The 17,828-nt window shown below is 47.2% G+C and overlaps 1 protein-coding gene across 1 annotated transcript in view; it reads right to left on the reverse strand.

The window, feature by feature from the left end:
• The window catches only part of ITGB3 (integrin subunit beta 3), a 49,306-nt gene extending 34,101 nt beyond the window's left edge, over positions 1-15,205 (reverse strand). The window contains exon 1 of the mRNA XM_065897255.1: positions 15,139-15,205. Within this exon, the coding sequence (XP_065753327.1) occupies positions 15,139-15,205 (67 nt within the window). The remainder of the gene's footprint in view (positions 1-15,138) is intronic.
• Between the last annotated feature and the right edge of the window lie 2,623 nt (positions 15,206-17,828).

The following is a 17,828-nucleotide window of genomic DNA, read 5'->3' on the forward strand; positions in this document are numbered from 1 at the left end:
ACCACCATGGCAGTGTCCTACTGGCCTGCCAGGGGAAAGCAAATCTTCTCAAGCTTCCCAATACATATATCTTGGGATCCAAGTAAATAGAATGCTTTAGGGAAAACCGCAGAAATATTAGAAAAAGTTGACTGATATAAGCTGGAAGAACATGGAATTTTGGAGTTGGAAGACCTGTATTTGAATTCTGAATGCTCTTCTTACTAGGTGTCATGACCTTGGTCAAGTTAGTTAACCTCCATGAAATAATGATATCTGTCTCATAGGATGTGTGCAAAGAAGTCAGTGAGGTAAAGGAGAAGCACTGGGTACACTACAAAATGCCGCTCAAGTGTGAACAGTCTTCATACTGTCAAAGGACAGAGAAAAAGCTGCAGGGAGGAGCAGAGACAACCAGAGGCATGAAAAGAGCCTTGAGAAGCCCAACCAGACATCTGCCTGGACAGAAGCCCCCAACCTCCCTCCTTCCCCCAGCTTAGCCTTCCTGGCCTCAGTCAGGTAAACCTCCAGTGCCCCAGGAAGGCCTTCTGCAGTACAGTCAGCCCTCCATATCCGTGGGTTCTGCATCCGCAGATTCAAACAACCACGAGTTGGAAATATTCAGGAAAAAAATTCCAGAAAGTTCCAAAAAGCAAAAGTTGAATTTGCCACGTGCCAGCAACTATTTACATAGCATTTACATTGGATTTACAACTATTTACATAGCATTCACATTGTACTGTAAGTAATCTAGAGATGATTTATAGAATACAGGAGGATGTGCAAAGGTTATATACAAACACTAAACTATTTCTATAAGGGACTTGAGCATCCTTGGTCGTCAGGGAAGCCTGGAATCAATCTCCCACAGATCCCGAGGGACGACTGGGCAAAGAGCAGAATGAGGGAGATCCATTCCTACTATGACCCAATTATCTTGACAATTACTTGATCCAATTTTCTAAAGTGGTCCCTTGCCCCCAGTTCATAAGACCAGCAAATATATTTGGGGGAAATCAACCTCATCACTGGGATGTTTTCCCAGTGTCCCTGAAACTTCTTACAGAGCTGTCTCAGTCCCTTTTATAAGAGCGTGGCTGAACTCCCTTTCAACATCTGGGAAAAAAAAAAAAAAAACAACACCCAGCAAATGCGTGTGTACACACATACACAAAATATTGTTAAGAAAAATTATCCAAAATGTGGAAATAGGCAAAGGGAGTACTGGGTGTCCTTTCAAGGTAATGCAAAGGGTTGACTAGTAGACCCACCATGCTTAGGGATTATCTGATTTTCCAGGGATGTGTACCTTTGTTTGACTTCTACCTTATGATTCTGTAAGAACAGAGGTTGACCTGTAGAAAACCAACAACAATGGAGAGCAACATATATGATTCTTATCCAACAGCAACATAAATGATTTCTGTCCGGTAGAAAAGGTAACCCCCAAAGGTTAAGGTTTATTGCCTTGTAGAACATTAACCAATTTTGAATCTGTTAGGTAACTGATTTCAGCATTCCTTTGACTGACTGACTATAACTCCCTTACTTGAATTCTCTTTTGAACTAGTCAACATCTTATTGGTTCCCTCATTAAGTCGGATGAAATCTTTGACACATGTTCATTTTATAGTTGTATGAGAATCATACTTTTAACTCTTTGAAAATTACACTTTAACAGTATCCATCTCAGGGCAGAGTGACCTAACAGAAAAGGTGCACACACAGTCAGTAGACTGTGGTCCTAACTGAGTCACCCACTAATAATATAGCCTTGGATGAGTCATTTAATTCCTCTCAGCCTTAGTTTCTTCACTCCAATATTCCCAACTTATAATTATTTATGTATCTGCCTTAACAGCACTGCCGCTCAATAGATTTTAAGCCTTTTGAGGCCTGTCCTGCCCAGCCCAGCCTCAGCCCCTGCTCAAAGGAGATGCTCAATAAATATATATTAGAGCAAATTGAGAGGTATTGGACTAGATCAGTTTTGCTTTTGTTTTTTAAGCAACTGAGCTCATTTCTCCAAATTATGCATACAATTCCAATATAAAACAGGCAAATGGGTTGAAACTGTTCCTTGGGCGATTTAAATTTTCATTGTTCTCCACAAAACACTAGATTATATGTGGAATCCTTGAAGCGCCTTCTGGAAGCCCCACATTTCCTCAGAGCCCTGAGTCTGTCTAACTTCAAAGACCTTTCCCAGGACTTCCCTGGTGGCACAGTGGTTAAGAAATCTACCTGCCAGGGCTTCCCTGGTGGCGCAGTGGTTGAGAGTCCGCCTGCCAATGCAGGGGACACGGGTTTGTGCCCCGGTCCGGGAAGATCCCACATACTGCAGAGCGGCTGGGCCCGTGAGCCATGGCCTCTGAGCCTGCACGTCAGGAGCCTGTGCTCCGCAATGGGAGAGGCCACAACAGTGAGAAGCCCGTGTACCGCAAAAAAAAAAAAAAAAAAATCCACCTGCTAATGCAGGGGACATGGGTTCGATCCCTGGTCCAGGAAGATCCCACATGCCGCGGAGCAACTAAGCCCACGTGCCACAACTACTGAAGCCCGCGTGCCTAGAGCCCATGTTCTGCAACAAGAGAATCCACCGCATTCAGAAGCCCGCGCACCGCAACGAAGAGTAGCCCCTGCTCGCCACAACTAGAGAAAGCCCGGGTGCAGCAACAAAGACCCAATGCAGCCAAAAATAAATAAATAAATTTAGTTTAAAAAAGGCCATTCCCAACCCTAAAATTCTTCAAGTGATATGCTACTGCGAGCCCCTGAGTAACCTCTGGGGCTCCAGCCTCTGATGGACTCCAACCTAAGCATGCCATACAAGGACTGCGAGGTGGAAATTACGGCAGTGGTTCCAGACCTGGCCCTAAGGCACCAAGGCCACCTCTGAGCTGGGGTGGCCCTCAGCCATGTACTGTCTCTAATTGAAGGGAAAATAGCCAATCTTCCCAGAGCTGCCAGATTCAGAATGCCTGAATGTTCAGAACCAGCAATGCATCCAGAGGGCCTCTCCCTTCATGGGCTGCCTGGCCGGCTGTTAGCTCACAACTGCTCTTTTCTCAGCCAGATGGGAACTCATCCCCCTTTCACTGCCTTATTGGAAGAGTTCTGAGAGAAGCACATCCTGCACTATTTTAGGCATCCCCTTTTGAAGTTTCCATGAGACTCTACATCCATGGGAGTACTTCTGGACATAAGTGACATGGATTTTCGGTAGGGAGAGGAGACGCACAAGATCGCAGGAACCGTCAGAAGAGAGAAGCGGGCTGTGGGAGGTGTGGGCGCTAATTATTTTTTGAAAACTTTTCCCAGTCTATCCATTTAGCCACCCATTCATTCTCAAATTAGCATTTCCCCATGAGTCCTTGACTCATAGCCACAAAAGCAAGCCTTATCAGATGTGAAATAAACAACAGCAGGCCACCCCCCCCCCGCCCCCCTACCCCCCCACCCCCGCAGTGAACGGGCAGTCCCTGACCCCAGAGGATGCTATGAGCTGCTGGGACTTGTTCTTTAGGAAGTCATGGCTGGGGAGTCACGGTTACCCAGCTCCCCTTACCTCTCCTTTTTAATGAATCACAGGTTGATTTCATGAGAATCAATGATTTCCCCGCCCACCACCCGCTTCCTGGGATGCCCCCCACCAAGACCTGTGACCAAGGGCAGGTTCCCCGGAATGCAGTGGCTGAAAGCGACTGACTCATCAGAAGTCTCTGCGCCTGGGCCATGCGAGCGCTGCTCCGAGGCCACCCCTCCCCCAAAACATGTGGAAGGAGTTTGGGCCTCTGTTTCCAGTCATTCATAAGGCCTACGTTCCTGCTCAGCCTCGGAGGCCCAGACTCGGCTCTGCTGGAGAATCAAGGATCTTCATCAGAACTTTGTCACTGAAACGAATTAACAACCCCTAGCACCCATTTCCTTGGACAGCTTAGCCACAGCGAGGCAACAGGAGGACTGGCCCTGGTCCTCCCGGTGTAGTTATAAAGCAACCAATCCCTGTCACACTCTGAGCACAACAGCTGGCAAGACAGAAAGTTCTCAATGAGGGCTGCTGCTGCTATGGTTGCTATTGTTTTTATTGTTGCTGTTTGTATCCTGAGGCCCAAGCAGCTGAAGGAAGGGGATCAAAAGTGACGGCCCCGGAGGGGTGCGATAGGGAGGGTAGGAGGGAGGGAGACGCAAGAGGGAAGAGATATGGGAACATATGTATATGTATAACTGATTCACTTTGTTATAAAGCAGAAACTAACGCACCACGGTAGAGCAATTATACCCCAATAAAGATGTTAAATAAATAAATAAGTATATATATATATATATATATATATATATATATATATATATATATAGTCTAGGAGGGATGGCCAAGAAGAGAAGGCCAATTAGAAAACATAGACAAGACCAGCAAAGAACTTTGCCTGGAAAGTAGAAGTAGAAGGCTGTAGTTTGACACATCAGCCCAATTCACAGAACCAGAAGAGAGACAAAGGGTGGGGAAAATGGAGGAAAAAAAGGGAACAAGGAAGGGAGTTGGAACCAGTGGAAGTCATAATGCGTCAATGAGAGCTATTTTGAGGATATGCTGTCCAATTAGACAGGATGTCAGAACACAGGAACGGGCCACCCTAGTGAGGCCAGGGGACTCCAGGAGAGGGCTCAGTCAGAGGAAGAGGTGTTCAGTGGGAGGGAGGACTGTCCATAACGCAAACACCATGGGCATCTCTCTTACTATCTGCAGGGAGGAGTTCTGGCCTGGGTCTCCAGCCCCGCCACTGACCTTTGACTAGTGACTTCTCAAATAGGTCCATGGGGACACTGGGTGACTCAGGCAGTGCCTGATCTTCCATTGCAGTCACCTGGCTGGGTGAGTCATCCAAGAACAAAACATAGGCTAACGGTGCTATGGATACAACAAGTGGTTTCTCTAGAACAAGTTGTTAAGAAAGTTTATCTTATTTTTGTTCTTTCATTTACATGCAGCAGCAGCTCAGTAATCCAAGGAAGGGGAAGAAGGCAGGAAGGTGGGATTCAAGGTAACACATACCTCTGTGCTCTGAGCAGAAAGCTTCAGTAAGCATCTCCCAAAGCAGTAGGGAGTCCAAACTACCGTACAGGAGGCAGGCTGATTTCAGGGATTTTCAAATGTTTAAAAAAAAAAAGTGCATCAGAGCCAACTAAATATGGTACTTAACATCAGAAGCCGTTTGTGTACAATTTGCCTCGACCAATATTAAAATGTGTTACAGGTTGAACTGTGTCCCCCAGAAAGATATGCTGAAGTCCTAACCCCCAGTACCTACAACTATGATCTTATTTGGAAATAAGGTCTTTGCAGATGTAATCAAGATGGGGTCATTAGGGTGGGTGCTAAACCAATATGATTGATGTCCTCATAAGAAGAAAACACCACGTGAAGACAGACAGCGAGAACGTTGCCGTATAAAGACAGAGGCAGAGATCGGAGTGATGTAGCTGGAAGCCAAGGAACGCCAAGAGTTGCCAGCTACCACCAGAAGCTAGGAAGATATGAGGAAGGAGTCCATCCAGCGTCTCAGAGGGAGCATGGCCCTGTTGACACCCTGATTTCAGATTTCTAGCTTCCAGAGAGAATAAATTTCTGCTGTTTTAAGCCACCCAGTTACAGCAGCCCTAAGAAGCTAATAATACAAAATGGATTTGCATTTCCATAGCATATATGACATGATTTTGAGAAACACTGCTCTGAAATACTCTGCATGATTGAAAAAAGCCAGCCTAACCATTTTGTAATGGTTAACCCACCTATGGATAACAGAAAAGTGTTTACTTTTCTTTTATACTTTTCTACTAACATATATCAATGGTGTTGGCATTCACTCATCCACTCACTTACTCAACAAATATTCACTGAGCACCTACCTGTGTCTGGCACTCTGCTAAGTACTGGAGACACACTGATGAAATAAACAACCCCCTTACTCTTGTGGAGCTTAGAGTTTAGCGAAAATCAAACATGCTCAACAGAAAGCCAAAACATACACAGCGAAAAAGTACAATTTCAAAAAGTGGCCGAGGCACTAAGAAAATAAAGCAGGACAAAGCATCGGTAAGGGGAGGGTGTCTCCTTTAAAGAAAGGCCTCTCAGAGTGACGTTTCAAAATGATATGAAGGAGTGAGTCATGGGAAGATCTAGGGGACGAGTATTCCAGAAAGAACCCACAGCAGCTAGATGGTCCTCAGCCTCTTAAAAAAACAGCAGGAAGAGAGAGGGAAGAGGAGAGAGATAGAGAGGCAGTTGGAAACGCAGTCAGAGACCATAATACTGGGAAGCAGTAGCCATGGTAGGGAGTGTGGCTGTCATTCTCCATGTGGTGGGAAGCCGCTGGTGGGCTGTGAGCAGAGGTGAGCAGAAGATCATCCTGGCCACGAAAGGAGGGCAGACAGTAGGGGAACAAGACCAGAAGGAGACCAATTAGGAAGCATTACAACCATCCAGGCAGCAGATGGCAGGGGGCTGGATTTGGATGGTAGTGGTATCCATGGCATGGTTAGACCCTAGATGTTCTCTGAGGACTTGCTGATCCACTGGCATGAGGGACATGACCGAAAGACAGGAAGGATTTCTCCCTGAGCAAGTGGATCCCCTTGGACAAAGTTCAAATGTACTGACCACTGGCCATGCCCTTTCACTGACCTTTCTTCAGCCAGTAGGCCCTGCCCTTGTAAGCGAAGCCAGAACATGTCTTGTTATCATCTCCAACTGGGATAATTAAGTCGCCATGTTTTATGCTGAACACTGCATAAAAAGGACAGAGTCCTGTCTTCTGTGTAGTTATTATCTAAAATTAACACCCAGCCCCTGGAAAACACCCTGAGGGCAGGGGGAGTAAACGATGGACAGTGTAACAGTGGATGTGGTGGGGGAAGCATGGTGGTGGGACAGCAGACAGGAGACCTCAGGTCTAAAACCACTTTTACAGCTCCACTGGCTGTGTGACCTCAGGCACGTCCCTTCATCTCTCTGGTGCTCTCTCTAAGGTCCAGTGACTCTTTTTTTTTTGCCCCGGACGCGCAGGCTCAGCGGCCATGGCTCACGGGCCCAACCGCTCTGCAGCATGGGGGATCTTCCCGGACCAGGGCACGAACCCGAGTCCCCTGCATCGGCAGGCAGACTCTCAACCACTGCGCCACCAGGGAAGCCCTCCAGTGACTCTTTGAGTCTCTGTCACATCTCTATTCGAGAACTTATAAGTGTTCCCTCCTATTTAACGGGTGCAACCCAGCCACATCAGCCAAGCACTGGAGACCTTCCTTTCCCCCATGCTCCCAAATATGGGCGGAATACTTACCTCAGGAGTTGTTAGGATTAAACGAGATAACACAGATGAAAGAACCACGGATAGCATAGTGGATGCTCAGTAAATGCTGGTTTCCTTCCTACTTACCTTCACGCAAATCACTTCCTGCACGAGGAATGCCCATCCCCCCCACACACCCCTACCCGCCTCAGGGTCAGATGAGAGAGGGTCCTTGGTCTCTACAGGATACAGTGAAGAATCACTGGCCAGGAGACAGGAGCCCCCAGGGCTAGACCCCACCAACGCCACTAAACTAGTTGTGTTATCTTGGGCAGGTCACTTCACCTCTCAGGACCTCCCCTTGTGCTTCTCTGTAAAACAAACGGTATTAGATTAGATGATTTTCAAGCTGCTGCCAGCCCTGGAAGTATATATATTCCAAACAGAAAGCATCAACAAGCTGACTAATACTCTAGGAAGCCTAACATCCCAGGGCCCAAGAACCCTCAAATATTGCACACATGTCCATTTCTCCCTAATGGCCTAACTAATATTTGATTCAAATGTTGCATCTCAAGTTCTGGAAAATTTTATCAGCACAGGCCCCACCTCCCATCTGACTCATTCAGTATAGAAAAGAGGCAAGTCCATACCAAGCTCTGTTTGAGGCCCAGCCCAGCAGTACCCTTTTGGTGACCTCCTTGGCATTCAACTGTCCAATTCTGCTACTTTTCCTCCTGAGGCTCATATCTTGTGGGTATAAACAGCAGGCGGTGGTGCTGTCACCAGCCCTTGCTTCCAGTCTGTCTTGGTAGGAAGGCAAACTGGTCCCACCATTTTGGAGGACAATTTGGAAAACCTATTAAAATTAAAATTTAAAATATTCGTGTCCTTCGACCCAGCAGCTTTCGTTTAAGAAATTCAGCCTGCAGAAACACTTGAACAAAGGTGCATAATAATGAACAAGGATGTCCCCTGCCGCTTTATCTGTAGTAGCAGGTAATTGGGGGTGATCCCAATGTCGACCAACAGGGAACTGGTTAAGAAAATTCGGGTATATCCACATAGCAATATGCCTTCTGGCGAGAGTTACAGCTCTTGGCATAAATAGTAATGGAAGGCCATGCACTGATATAAAAAGATGCTCACGGTATATTATTAAGTGACAATGATCCTATTGTGGATGACTCTGCTTGAGAAACAACAATAATGATAAATCATTATATATGGTGACATATACACAGGAAAAAAATTCTGGAGTAACTGTCAACAGCGGTTATCTTTAAGTACAAGACTACAAGGGACTTGTACTTTCTACATTATTCTATTTCTGTACTGCTTGACTTTCTTTTTTTTTCCAGCCGTGCCATGCAGCTTGTGGCATATTAGTTCCCTGACCAGGGATTGAACCTTGGCCACTGCAGTGAAAGTGCTGAGTCCTAACCACTGGATGGCCAGGGAATGTCCTTGAATTCTTTTTCCCCCCACAAAAAGTTGAATTCGTTTTATAAGCTAAAAAAAAAAACTAAAGCTAATTTTAAATGTCTTCTCTTCTGTCTCAGTCTCTACATTTGCATTCATTTAAATGTAGGCTCCCCAGGGCATGCCAGGCTCTCTACAAGCAAGCACCTTCAGCACCAAAACCCAGTAACCTCTTGGAATCCCAATGCTCAAGGGGAACTCCAGAAGTAACTTGGTCCAGCCCACTCCCACAGCCTTCAGGAATCTCCCAGGAGAGTGTGGTCTATTCTCAATTTGTAGGAGTCCCAGAATGGAGGCACCACACTCCCTCCTCTTCCACCTTCCCAAGGAGTTGGTCAAACCTGCCCCTTGCAGGTGGCTCCAGCCCAGGTTGAACCTGGAGGAGTTTATCACGTGCAGTGGCTAAAGCAGGGGGTTGGAATCAGCGGTTCTCACAGACCTGGGTTCCCTCTACCCAAGAATCCCATCACCAAGCAGATTTAGGGTTGACGACAGGGACTTTCAAAGTGGCTACTGAATGTGCCTTTTGCCAAACTTCTGGAGCTTTCTTCCAGGGCGAAGTTTTCCAAGCTTGTTTTTAACTGCAGACCTCCCTTTCCCCCCCCCCCAAAGAAATCCTTATACGGACTTCCACACTATTAATCAGCTAAAGGAAAAACTTCTCCAGCTGGTGGTGTGGGAAGGGCAAGAGCAAACCAACATCTCTGCCTTTGACACATTCACCCGTTTGCAGCCCTTGAGACCCCAAGAGCCTGAGGCCCAGAGGGAAGATGACTTGTTCAAAATCACCCAGCAAATTGACAGAAAAGCCTGTAGAGCCATGAACTGCATATCGGCTTCTCAATTCCAGACCCACAGTTCTTTTCATCCTGAGGGGTTTTTCTCTATATGAACAAAAAAGTGGCTTTTGTTAAGTTGAAAAATGTAACACAAGTTTAGGTAAAAGAATAGACATACACATGAGAATTATTACATATACATATTACATATGTAAGTTTAGGTAAAGGAATACACACACCCATGAGAATTATTACTTGCATTATTACATAATGCAATAATTCTTGCATTATTGCATATGCAAGAAGTATTACATATGCAAGATTTTACAAAAAATATGAATAGAACACACCATCTAATTAATAGTGAACATTAGGGGGGAAAAGAATTAGAGGGGAACCAGCCATTTACTCTCCAACATGTGGCTTTCATATAATGAGCATACACCACCTCATTCACCCCGTGAATGTTTAAATAGCTTTACTAACTGAACTAAGAAATGCTGGCAGGGAGGAAGAGAAGTCTTTTTGTGGGAACATGAAAGAAAACCAGAAGGGAAGACTTATGGTGAGTTGGTTTTTTCAGAGATGCTACCCCAAATTTTAAAAGGTAGAATAGCCCCAGTTTACTTAGCTTCTAGCTCCAAAGATTGTGACATACCATATTTGACCACATTTGATTTTAGGACCAAGGATAATAAAAGTGCTGGCTGCAAATGCATCTGTCCAATTTCAAAATTTAGAAATTGAAAGCTGGATCTGGGTTTAACAGATATAGCCCCCTGCTTTCAGGGTAACTGTCTCAGAACCTGAGGAAGACAGAGTAGCCTGGGATAACCTCTTAGCATTCTGATATACGCAACAACATGGATGAGTCTCGAACACATTATGCTAAGTGAAAAAAGCCAGACTTGGGCTTCCCTGGTGGCGCAGTGGTTGAGAGTCCGCCTGCCGATGCAGGGGACACGGGTTCATGCCCCGGTCCGGGAAGATCCCACATGCCGCGGAGCGGCTAGGCCCGTGAGCCACGGCCGCTGAGCCTGCGCATCCGGAGCCTGTGCTCCACAACGGGAGAGGCCCGCTTACCGCATAACAAAAAAAAGCCAGACTTGAAAGGCTACATACACATTGTATGATTTCATTGATATGACATTCTGTAAAAGGAAGAATTGCAGGGACAGGAAACAGATCTGCCAGGAAATAAAGGTGGGGAAAGGAAATTGTTGACAAGGAGCTCAAGACAACTCTTCAGGGTGATGGAAATATTCTGTATCTTGATTATGCTGATGGTTACTTGACTGTGAGCATTTGTAAAAATTCATAGAACTGTACACCTAAAAAGGATGAATTTTACAGTACATAAATTATACCTAAATAAACTAACTATAAAGAAAAGAGTGTTCCTGGCGATACTGTGTGCATGCAGAGAAAGGCAGATTTTATAAATGTTTGCTGCAGAGTCTCCCATTTAAATAAACACCAGCAGTTCACACAGCGAGAACAGGCAGTGTCATTTCCCTGCTGCCACCTGCACTTCCACTTGTGACCTGAGCTCCATCAGCCACAATGATTGTCCCACTCAGAAAGGGCCAGGGGTCAGGAGAAGAGAGAAGAGGCGATGGGGTGACGCAGCAGGCCAGCTCTGTGGGCAGCAGAGGGGGGTGGGTCAAGCCAAATGGTTGATCCCTGAAGCCGCTCAGTCATTCCCCCAGTTAATTATCTGTCTGCTGATTCATGAGTTGTGGGTCCTGTGGGCATGTTTCCTGGCTATCCCTGCCAACAAGGGCAGAAGGAGTCTTAGGGCTGGGAGGGGATGATAACCAGAGATCCTGAGTGGGGTGGGCAGTTGTAGAGGGGGAATTTCTACTAGGAAATTCCAGAGTCATATCCAGACTCTCCCTCGTCACTGTTGCCTCCTTGCCCCAATTATGCTGTGCCCAGGAGACCTCAGCCGCTCACACTCACAATTTTGAAGGTGGTAAAGAAGAATGCTGCCCTCCTGTGTATATTCTCCTAGGAGGTGGGGGAAAAAGCAAACACTTCACGGAGGATCCCCTGAGTTTCCAGCACCCTCAGAGCAGAGGTCTAAATGGCACAAAAGTATAGAGGTCCAAATGCCCAAAGAACTCATGGGCTTGGCTGTATTCTAATATCCTCCAGAATGCCCAGATGGAGCACTTGAGGATCGTGTATGGATGAATACAGACATTCAAATATTGGGTATCTCGAGGTGAGGCACATCTCCTCTAGATGCCTTTCCATAGGTACGTATTTTGCCACCTATGTGTCAGCCACTGGGCATAGAGTGTCAAACAAAATAGACATGTCCTTCTTCTCAAAACCTGTGAATGTATTTTACTTTCCTCTTTTCCCAGGGACAGAACTTAAGGTTTTCTCATGAATAAAGCAAACGTATGGGCCTCTCTTCCTCTTGGACTCTTCTGTGAATTCTTATTGCGACGGAGTGGCTGAGGTATGCCAAGCCACAGATGCAGAATGGGTTGAAATAAGGAGGAGTCCCCTGTCACATAGGCATGGGAAAAGGGATCCCATGGGTCTCATTTAGGAACCTGGATTGTATTCATGCATGAAGCAGTAGCAGCCTTACCTCCAATACATTGTAGTTACCAAGGATAGGAAGAATAATGCCATTTATTGAAAACTTTTTTTGTGCCTTCATCTCATTTAACTGGCACAATCATAGAAGTATTATTTCCTCCACTTTACAGATGAGGAAACTGAGGACCCAAGAGATTAAGTCACTTGCCCAAAGTAAGACAGATAGTAAGAGGCAAAATCAAGAATTAAACCCACATCTGATTGGCTTTAAATCACAGCTGTCCCCTTCCCCAGCCAACAAGGCTTCCTCCTATGTCTCTCCAGGTTCTGAGGGCTCCTGCAGAGGGTTTCAGTTGGAGAGTTTCCAGGATATAAATCAGGAGGAGAAATCAGCACCTCAGCTCAGAACTAACCAATTTAGATGGTGATAGCAAACAAAACTTGTCACTCAGTAGGTCTCAGATTAGAATAAAGAACCATATTTGGGGGCTTCCCTGGTGCCACAGTGGTTGAGAATCCGCCTGCCAATGCAGGGGACATGGGTTCGAGCCCTGGTCCGGGAAGATCCCACATGTCGCGGAGCAACTAAGCCTGTGTGCTACAACTACTGAGCCTGTGCTCTAGAGCCTGCGAGCCACAACTACTGAGCCCGCGTGCTGCAACTACTGAAGCCTGTGCCTAGAGCCCATGTTTTGCAACACGAGAAGCCACCGCAGTAAGAAGCCCGCGCACCACAACAAAGAGTAGCGCCTGCTCGCTGCAACTACAGAAAGCTCGTGTGCAGCAACGAAGACCCAATGCAGCCAAAAATAAACAAATTAAATTAATAAATTTATATAAAAAATAAAAGAACCATATTTGGGGAAGCCACAAGACCCAAGAGTTCTTGAGTGAAGCTGAAAAGATCACCTTTGCACATAAATTCCAAAACTCAAGTCTACGCTCCAACAACCTCTCTATTCCCCATATGAGACTCTCCCACTCTGGGGTGGCCTCTCTGTGCCACCGCCACCCAGTTCTGTCTCTGTCCCTTCAACACTGTGTATCCCAATATAGCTCTCCAACTCTCATCCTGCATCTGCTTCCCAGGGATCTGATGTTACCTGCAAGCCAGCCCCCAACACTGAGATGGGGGATTTAATGACAATTGCAACTGCTTTTACGGGGGGCTTATTACTCTGGAGGTCTTCTCTAGAGCCCATGCTCTTAAATATGACTCTATCCTGCCTCTCAGAGGGAGTCTGAGGCTAGCTCAGTACGACCTATCACCACTTCTGGAATCACCCCAATCACAACGATGAATCTGTGAACAGATCCCCAAGCGGATATTTCATGCAAACTTAGGTATGTCAATGCAGTGGAATCCTCTACGTATTATTGGAAAAAAAACCAGATCGACGAAAGGTATACTCAGGGGTGGAGAAAGAGACACCAAAATAACAAATACGCTCTTCATTTTCACTAATTGATCCAAGCACCACGCTAGGCTCCATCTTGTGTTACCTTACTTACTTCTAAAACTGTAAGAAAATATAATGATTAGATTCAGAAACCATTCTGAAATTCAGGAAGCTGTAGATGTGGAAAAAAAAAAAAAAGCAAAAATGTTTTAAGTTCATGGAAGCAGGCATCTCCGTAGGAGACACCTGAATTGCCTCTGGATTTCTCCATTCAGACAGCATCTGAACCAAGGCTCTAACCTCTCCCAGGGCTGAATGCTGGAGATTCATAATTCCATGCCATAGTCATCAAGCTGCTCACTGCAGGCTAAAGACATCAGCTGACCTGTTTGAGCATCTGTCACATGGGAAGCTTCAGCAGTAATAACTTAAACAGCCCCCTATATATTATCTCTAACTCCTTCATCAAGTTATGGGTCATAAATTGTGATGATTTCATGAGTGTATACTTATCTCCAAATTCAAGTCATATACATTAAATATATACAGCGTTTTGTACGTCAATCATACCTCAATAAAGTGGTTTTTTTTAAATGATGCTGTTGCCCTCTCCTGCACAATCTCTTATACATGCACGAGTCTTGAAGGAAGTCATCAAGTATTTATGAATAGCTATCTTCGAAATGGCCTTAGCAATAAATCTTACTTTTTAAAAAATATCCTCTGCAGGAACTAAGTTGCCCTACAATGAGTACTACTCTTTTCACTAAAAGTAGGTATATGCACACTTGTGCGTCCTCTGCAGAGAAACACAGAGGACCAGGAGCCAGAGTTCTCCCTGGGAAGGTCACCCAGGCTCCAGAAAGATCACGGGCAGCACCCTTGGGCTGTGCTCTGCTCTGCCCCTCGCAGCACCAAGGAGGCCGAATGCCAACTGCCTTGGCAGCTAATAGTGTGTGCAGCAGCAGGAGAGACAAAGCCAGGGAGCCAAGCCAGCTCCAGGGACCCCTGGCGTAGCAGCTCGCATACAGGGGAGATTTTTCGGATGCTGGGTTTGTCCCGGAAGCAGAGGCACCGCTGCCACCCGGGGACACTGTAGGAGGCAGAGCCCTCATCCTCCTCCGAATCGTTCCCGCGGGGAGCCACCAAGCAAAAACCAAACAGAAACTTGGGAGAAAGTGTACACAAAGAGAAAGGGGAATGTCGAGTAACCGGCAAACCCGGGGGCGCACAGACTCTCATCCGAGAAGCTACAACCGCATCCCTCTGCCAACGCGCGGGAACAGCCCCGGGAAGCCCCAGCTCGCCTTGGCTTCCAGAGCCAGTCGGCCTTCGGAGGGCCGGGACCACCTGCGATACGCGCAGCCGGGGCTGAACTCGGGGCTCAGAGATGCGCCCACCTCACCGCGTACGTTGAGACCAACCGGAGCAGGCGCCTAACCTGGCTAAGGGCTTCGGTGTCCCGGCGGACCCATCCCTAGGTAGCCTCTCGCCTTTCCCACAGCGGGGCCCGGAAGGTCCCCAGCTCCGGGCTCCGACAGCCCCAGGCTGGCCCCGCGCACTCGGAGCGCAGCCGCGCAGGACCCGCCCGCCCGGTTTCCCCGCTCGAAGTCTGCACACTTGGCTGCGTCCCCGCCGCGCGGGAGCCTCACTCACCTCCGACGCCGACGCCCGCCAGCGCCCCCAGCACCAGCACAGCGGCCCACAGCGGCAGCGCTCGCATCTCGTCCGCTGGACGCCGCGCTCCGCCTCGGCCGCGTCCTCCAGCCCCACAGTTAGCAGCGGCGCCCGCGGCCGCTTTTCCCGTGGCCGAAGGGGAGGGGACGCAGGGGGTGGGACGCAACGGGGCGGGCCGTGGACTTGCGCTTCCTCCCCTCTGGCACTTTTCTGGACCCTCCACCGCATGGAGGGGAAGTGAGAAACCGCCGCTCGTTTCTCGCCACTTCGGCTCAGCCGCCGAGGATCGCCGGCCGGTACGCAAGGCAAGACTGGGACCGGGGAGAGGGGGGCGGGGGTCGAGGTCGCATCTTCCGTAGACATCCTGGTCCCAGGGTGCGCGCTGGGCACTTGGAATACTTAGAAAAACCAGGAGCCTCTGGCACTTTTCCCTGGAGACACCCACGCGGCTTTCTCTTTCCCCTGAATTCCGTGGGCACTTGCCCTCTGTACCTTGAGTTTTGGTCATTCACACATTCATTTAATTGACAAACCTGCTGAATGCCTACTCTGTGCCAGGCCCCGGTTTAGTCCTTTATCATTCACTCATTTTTATCTTGGGTTGGTTCGGTTTTCAGGTAAACTGTAAACCTCTTGAGGACAGGACCAAAACCATCTCAAGCTGTGTAAGCACTTGATGTCCAGAAAGGGCCTTTCTCTACAAATACTTGCTTGCACAGGGTAAGTATCTGATAAACGTTTCAAGACACAGTCAATATACTACCTCCACTCAAACTCACAGGCTTTGGAGCTTTATCTCTCTTCAAAGGCCTCCTGCCTCTGCCGAATCCTACCTATTGCTCTCTGGGTCCTCCCCAAACTAGAAACTTCAGGAGGCTCAAAGGGGCAAAATGCTAGGGCTATGAGCAGGAGGCCACCAGTGGCAGGGGCTGGTTCAGGCTGCCTCGATGGGAAACTCCAAGGATGATTACAAACAAGGCCTGAAGACTTCCCTGGTGGCGCAGTGGTTAAGAATCCGCCTGCCAGTGCAGGGGACACGGGTTCGAGCCCTGGTCCCACATGCCACAGAGCAACTAAGCCCGTGCGCCACAACTACTGAGCCCATGTGCCACAGCTACTGAAGCCCGTGCGCCTAAAGCCTGTGTTCCGCAACAAGAGAAGCCACCGCAGTGAGAAGCCCATGCGCCGCAAGGAAGAGTAGTCCCTGGTCGCCACAACTAGAGAAAGCCCGTGCACAGCAACAAAGACCCAACACGGCCAAAAATAAATAAATGAATAAGTAAATTTATAAAATAAAAAAAAAATAAGGCCTGAGGCATCAGGCAGGATTTGGACATCTCTCCAGCTCTTGGGCTCCCCTAAAGGCTTTCAGGCTGCCCCTGGGCTTCCCTAAGCCCTCTCCTGAGACACACAAGATACCTGAAAAGTGGCCCTGCCTCTGATGTCCAGCCTCATCTCCCATCCTAGTCCAGGAAGATACTTAGCATTCCCGAACACGCCATGCCTCTCTGTCTGACTGATCTTACTTCCTTTTTCCACCTGGAAAATTCCACTTCTCTTTCAAAACATCTCAGATGTCACTTCTTCCATGTAATCTTATCTGATATCCCCCTTCCTTCTGCCCCACCCTCAGCAGAGATGGGCATTCCCTCCTCAGACCTCCCAAACACTAGGATACACCAAAAGAATAGCACACATCAGCAGAAGTGTCACTAGCAATTTGCAAGGAGGCAGGGGAGGAACGAGCCCACAGTGGGTAGATGGGCTTCCTGACCTGAGGACAATATACCTCTCCTAGCTGCTGGAAGGCCTCTAGGTCAGAAGCCATCTCAACAGTGTTGCCATTGCCCTGGTGCAAAATCCAGATCACACAGCCTGGTTACATCTCTGTCTCGATATTTACTTATGTGTTTAATTCCCATATATATATAACCAGTCTCCCATTCACCTAAGTGTCTCCTCAGCCTAGCTCTGCTGGTGCCAACCACTTGGGGTGGGCACTGGCCCAGAAAACATGCCATCCAAATTTCCAACCCCTTCAGCCTGAAGAACTTTCTTTAGCACATCTTGTAATTAAGGTTCACTGGCAGCAGATGTGCTCAACTTTCATTTGTTTCATCCTCATTTTTAGTGATATTTCTTATATAGAGATTTCTAGATTAACAGGGTTTTTTTTTTCTTTCAGTACTTTAAAGATGTTGTCCCACTGTTATCTTGGCCTCCACTGTTTCTGATAAGAAGTCAGCCATCATTTATTGTATTTTATTTATTTATTTATTTATTTTTGGCCACGACACGCAGCTTTTGGTATCTTAGTTCCCTGACCGGGGATCGAACCCTGGCCCTCGGCAGTAAAAGCACAGGGTCCTAACCATTGGACTGCCAGGGATTTCCCAACATTTACATTCTTGTTCCCTTGTCTTTTCCCTCTGGCTTTTTTTTTTTTTAAATCATTTACACTTACAGAAAAGTTTAAAAATATTAGAGTTCCCTTTTATTCTTCAGTGTTTCCCCTACTATTAACATTTGGATTACCATATTGTAATTATTGAACACAGGAAGTTAACATCGATAAGATACTATTAACTAATCTGGACACAATATTTGAATTTTGCCAGTATTCCACTAACGTCCTTTTTTTGGTGTAAGATCCAATCCAGGATCCCATA

This window comes from Phocoena phocoena, chromosome 19, assembly GCF_963924675.1.
Source record: "Phocoena phocoena chromosome 19, mPhoPho1.1, whole genome shotgun sequence".
In the NCBI taxonomy this organism is placed as follows: domain Eukaryota; kingdom Metazoa; phylum Chordata; class Mammalia; order Artiodactyla; family Phocoenidae; genus Phocoena; species Phocoena phocoena.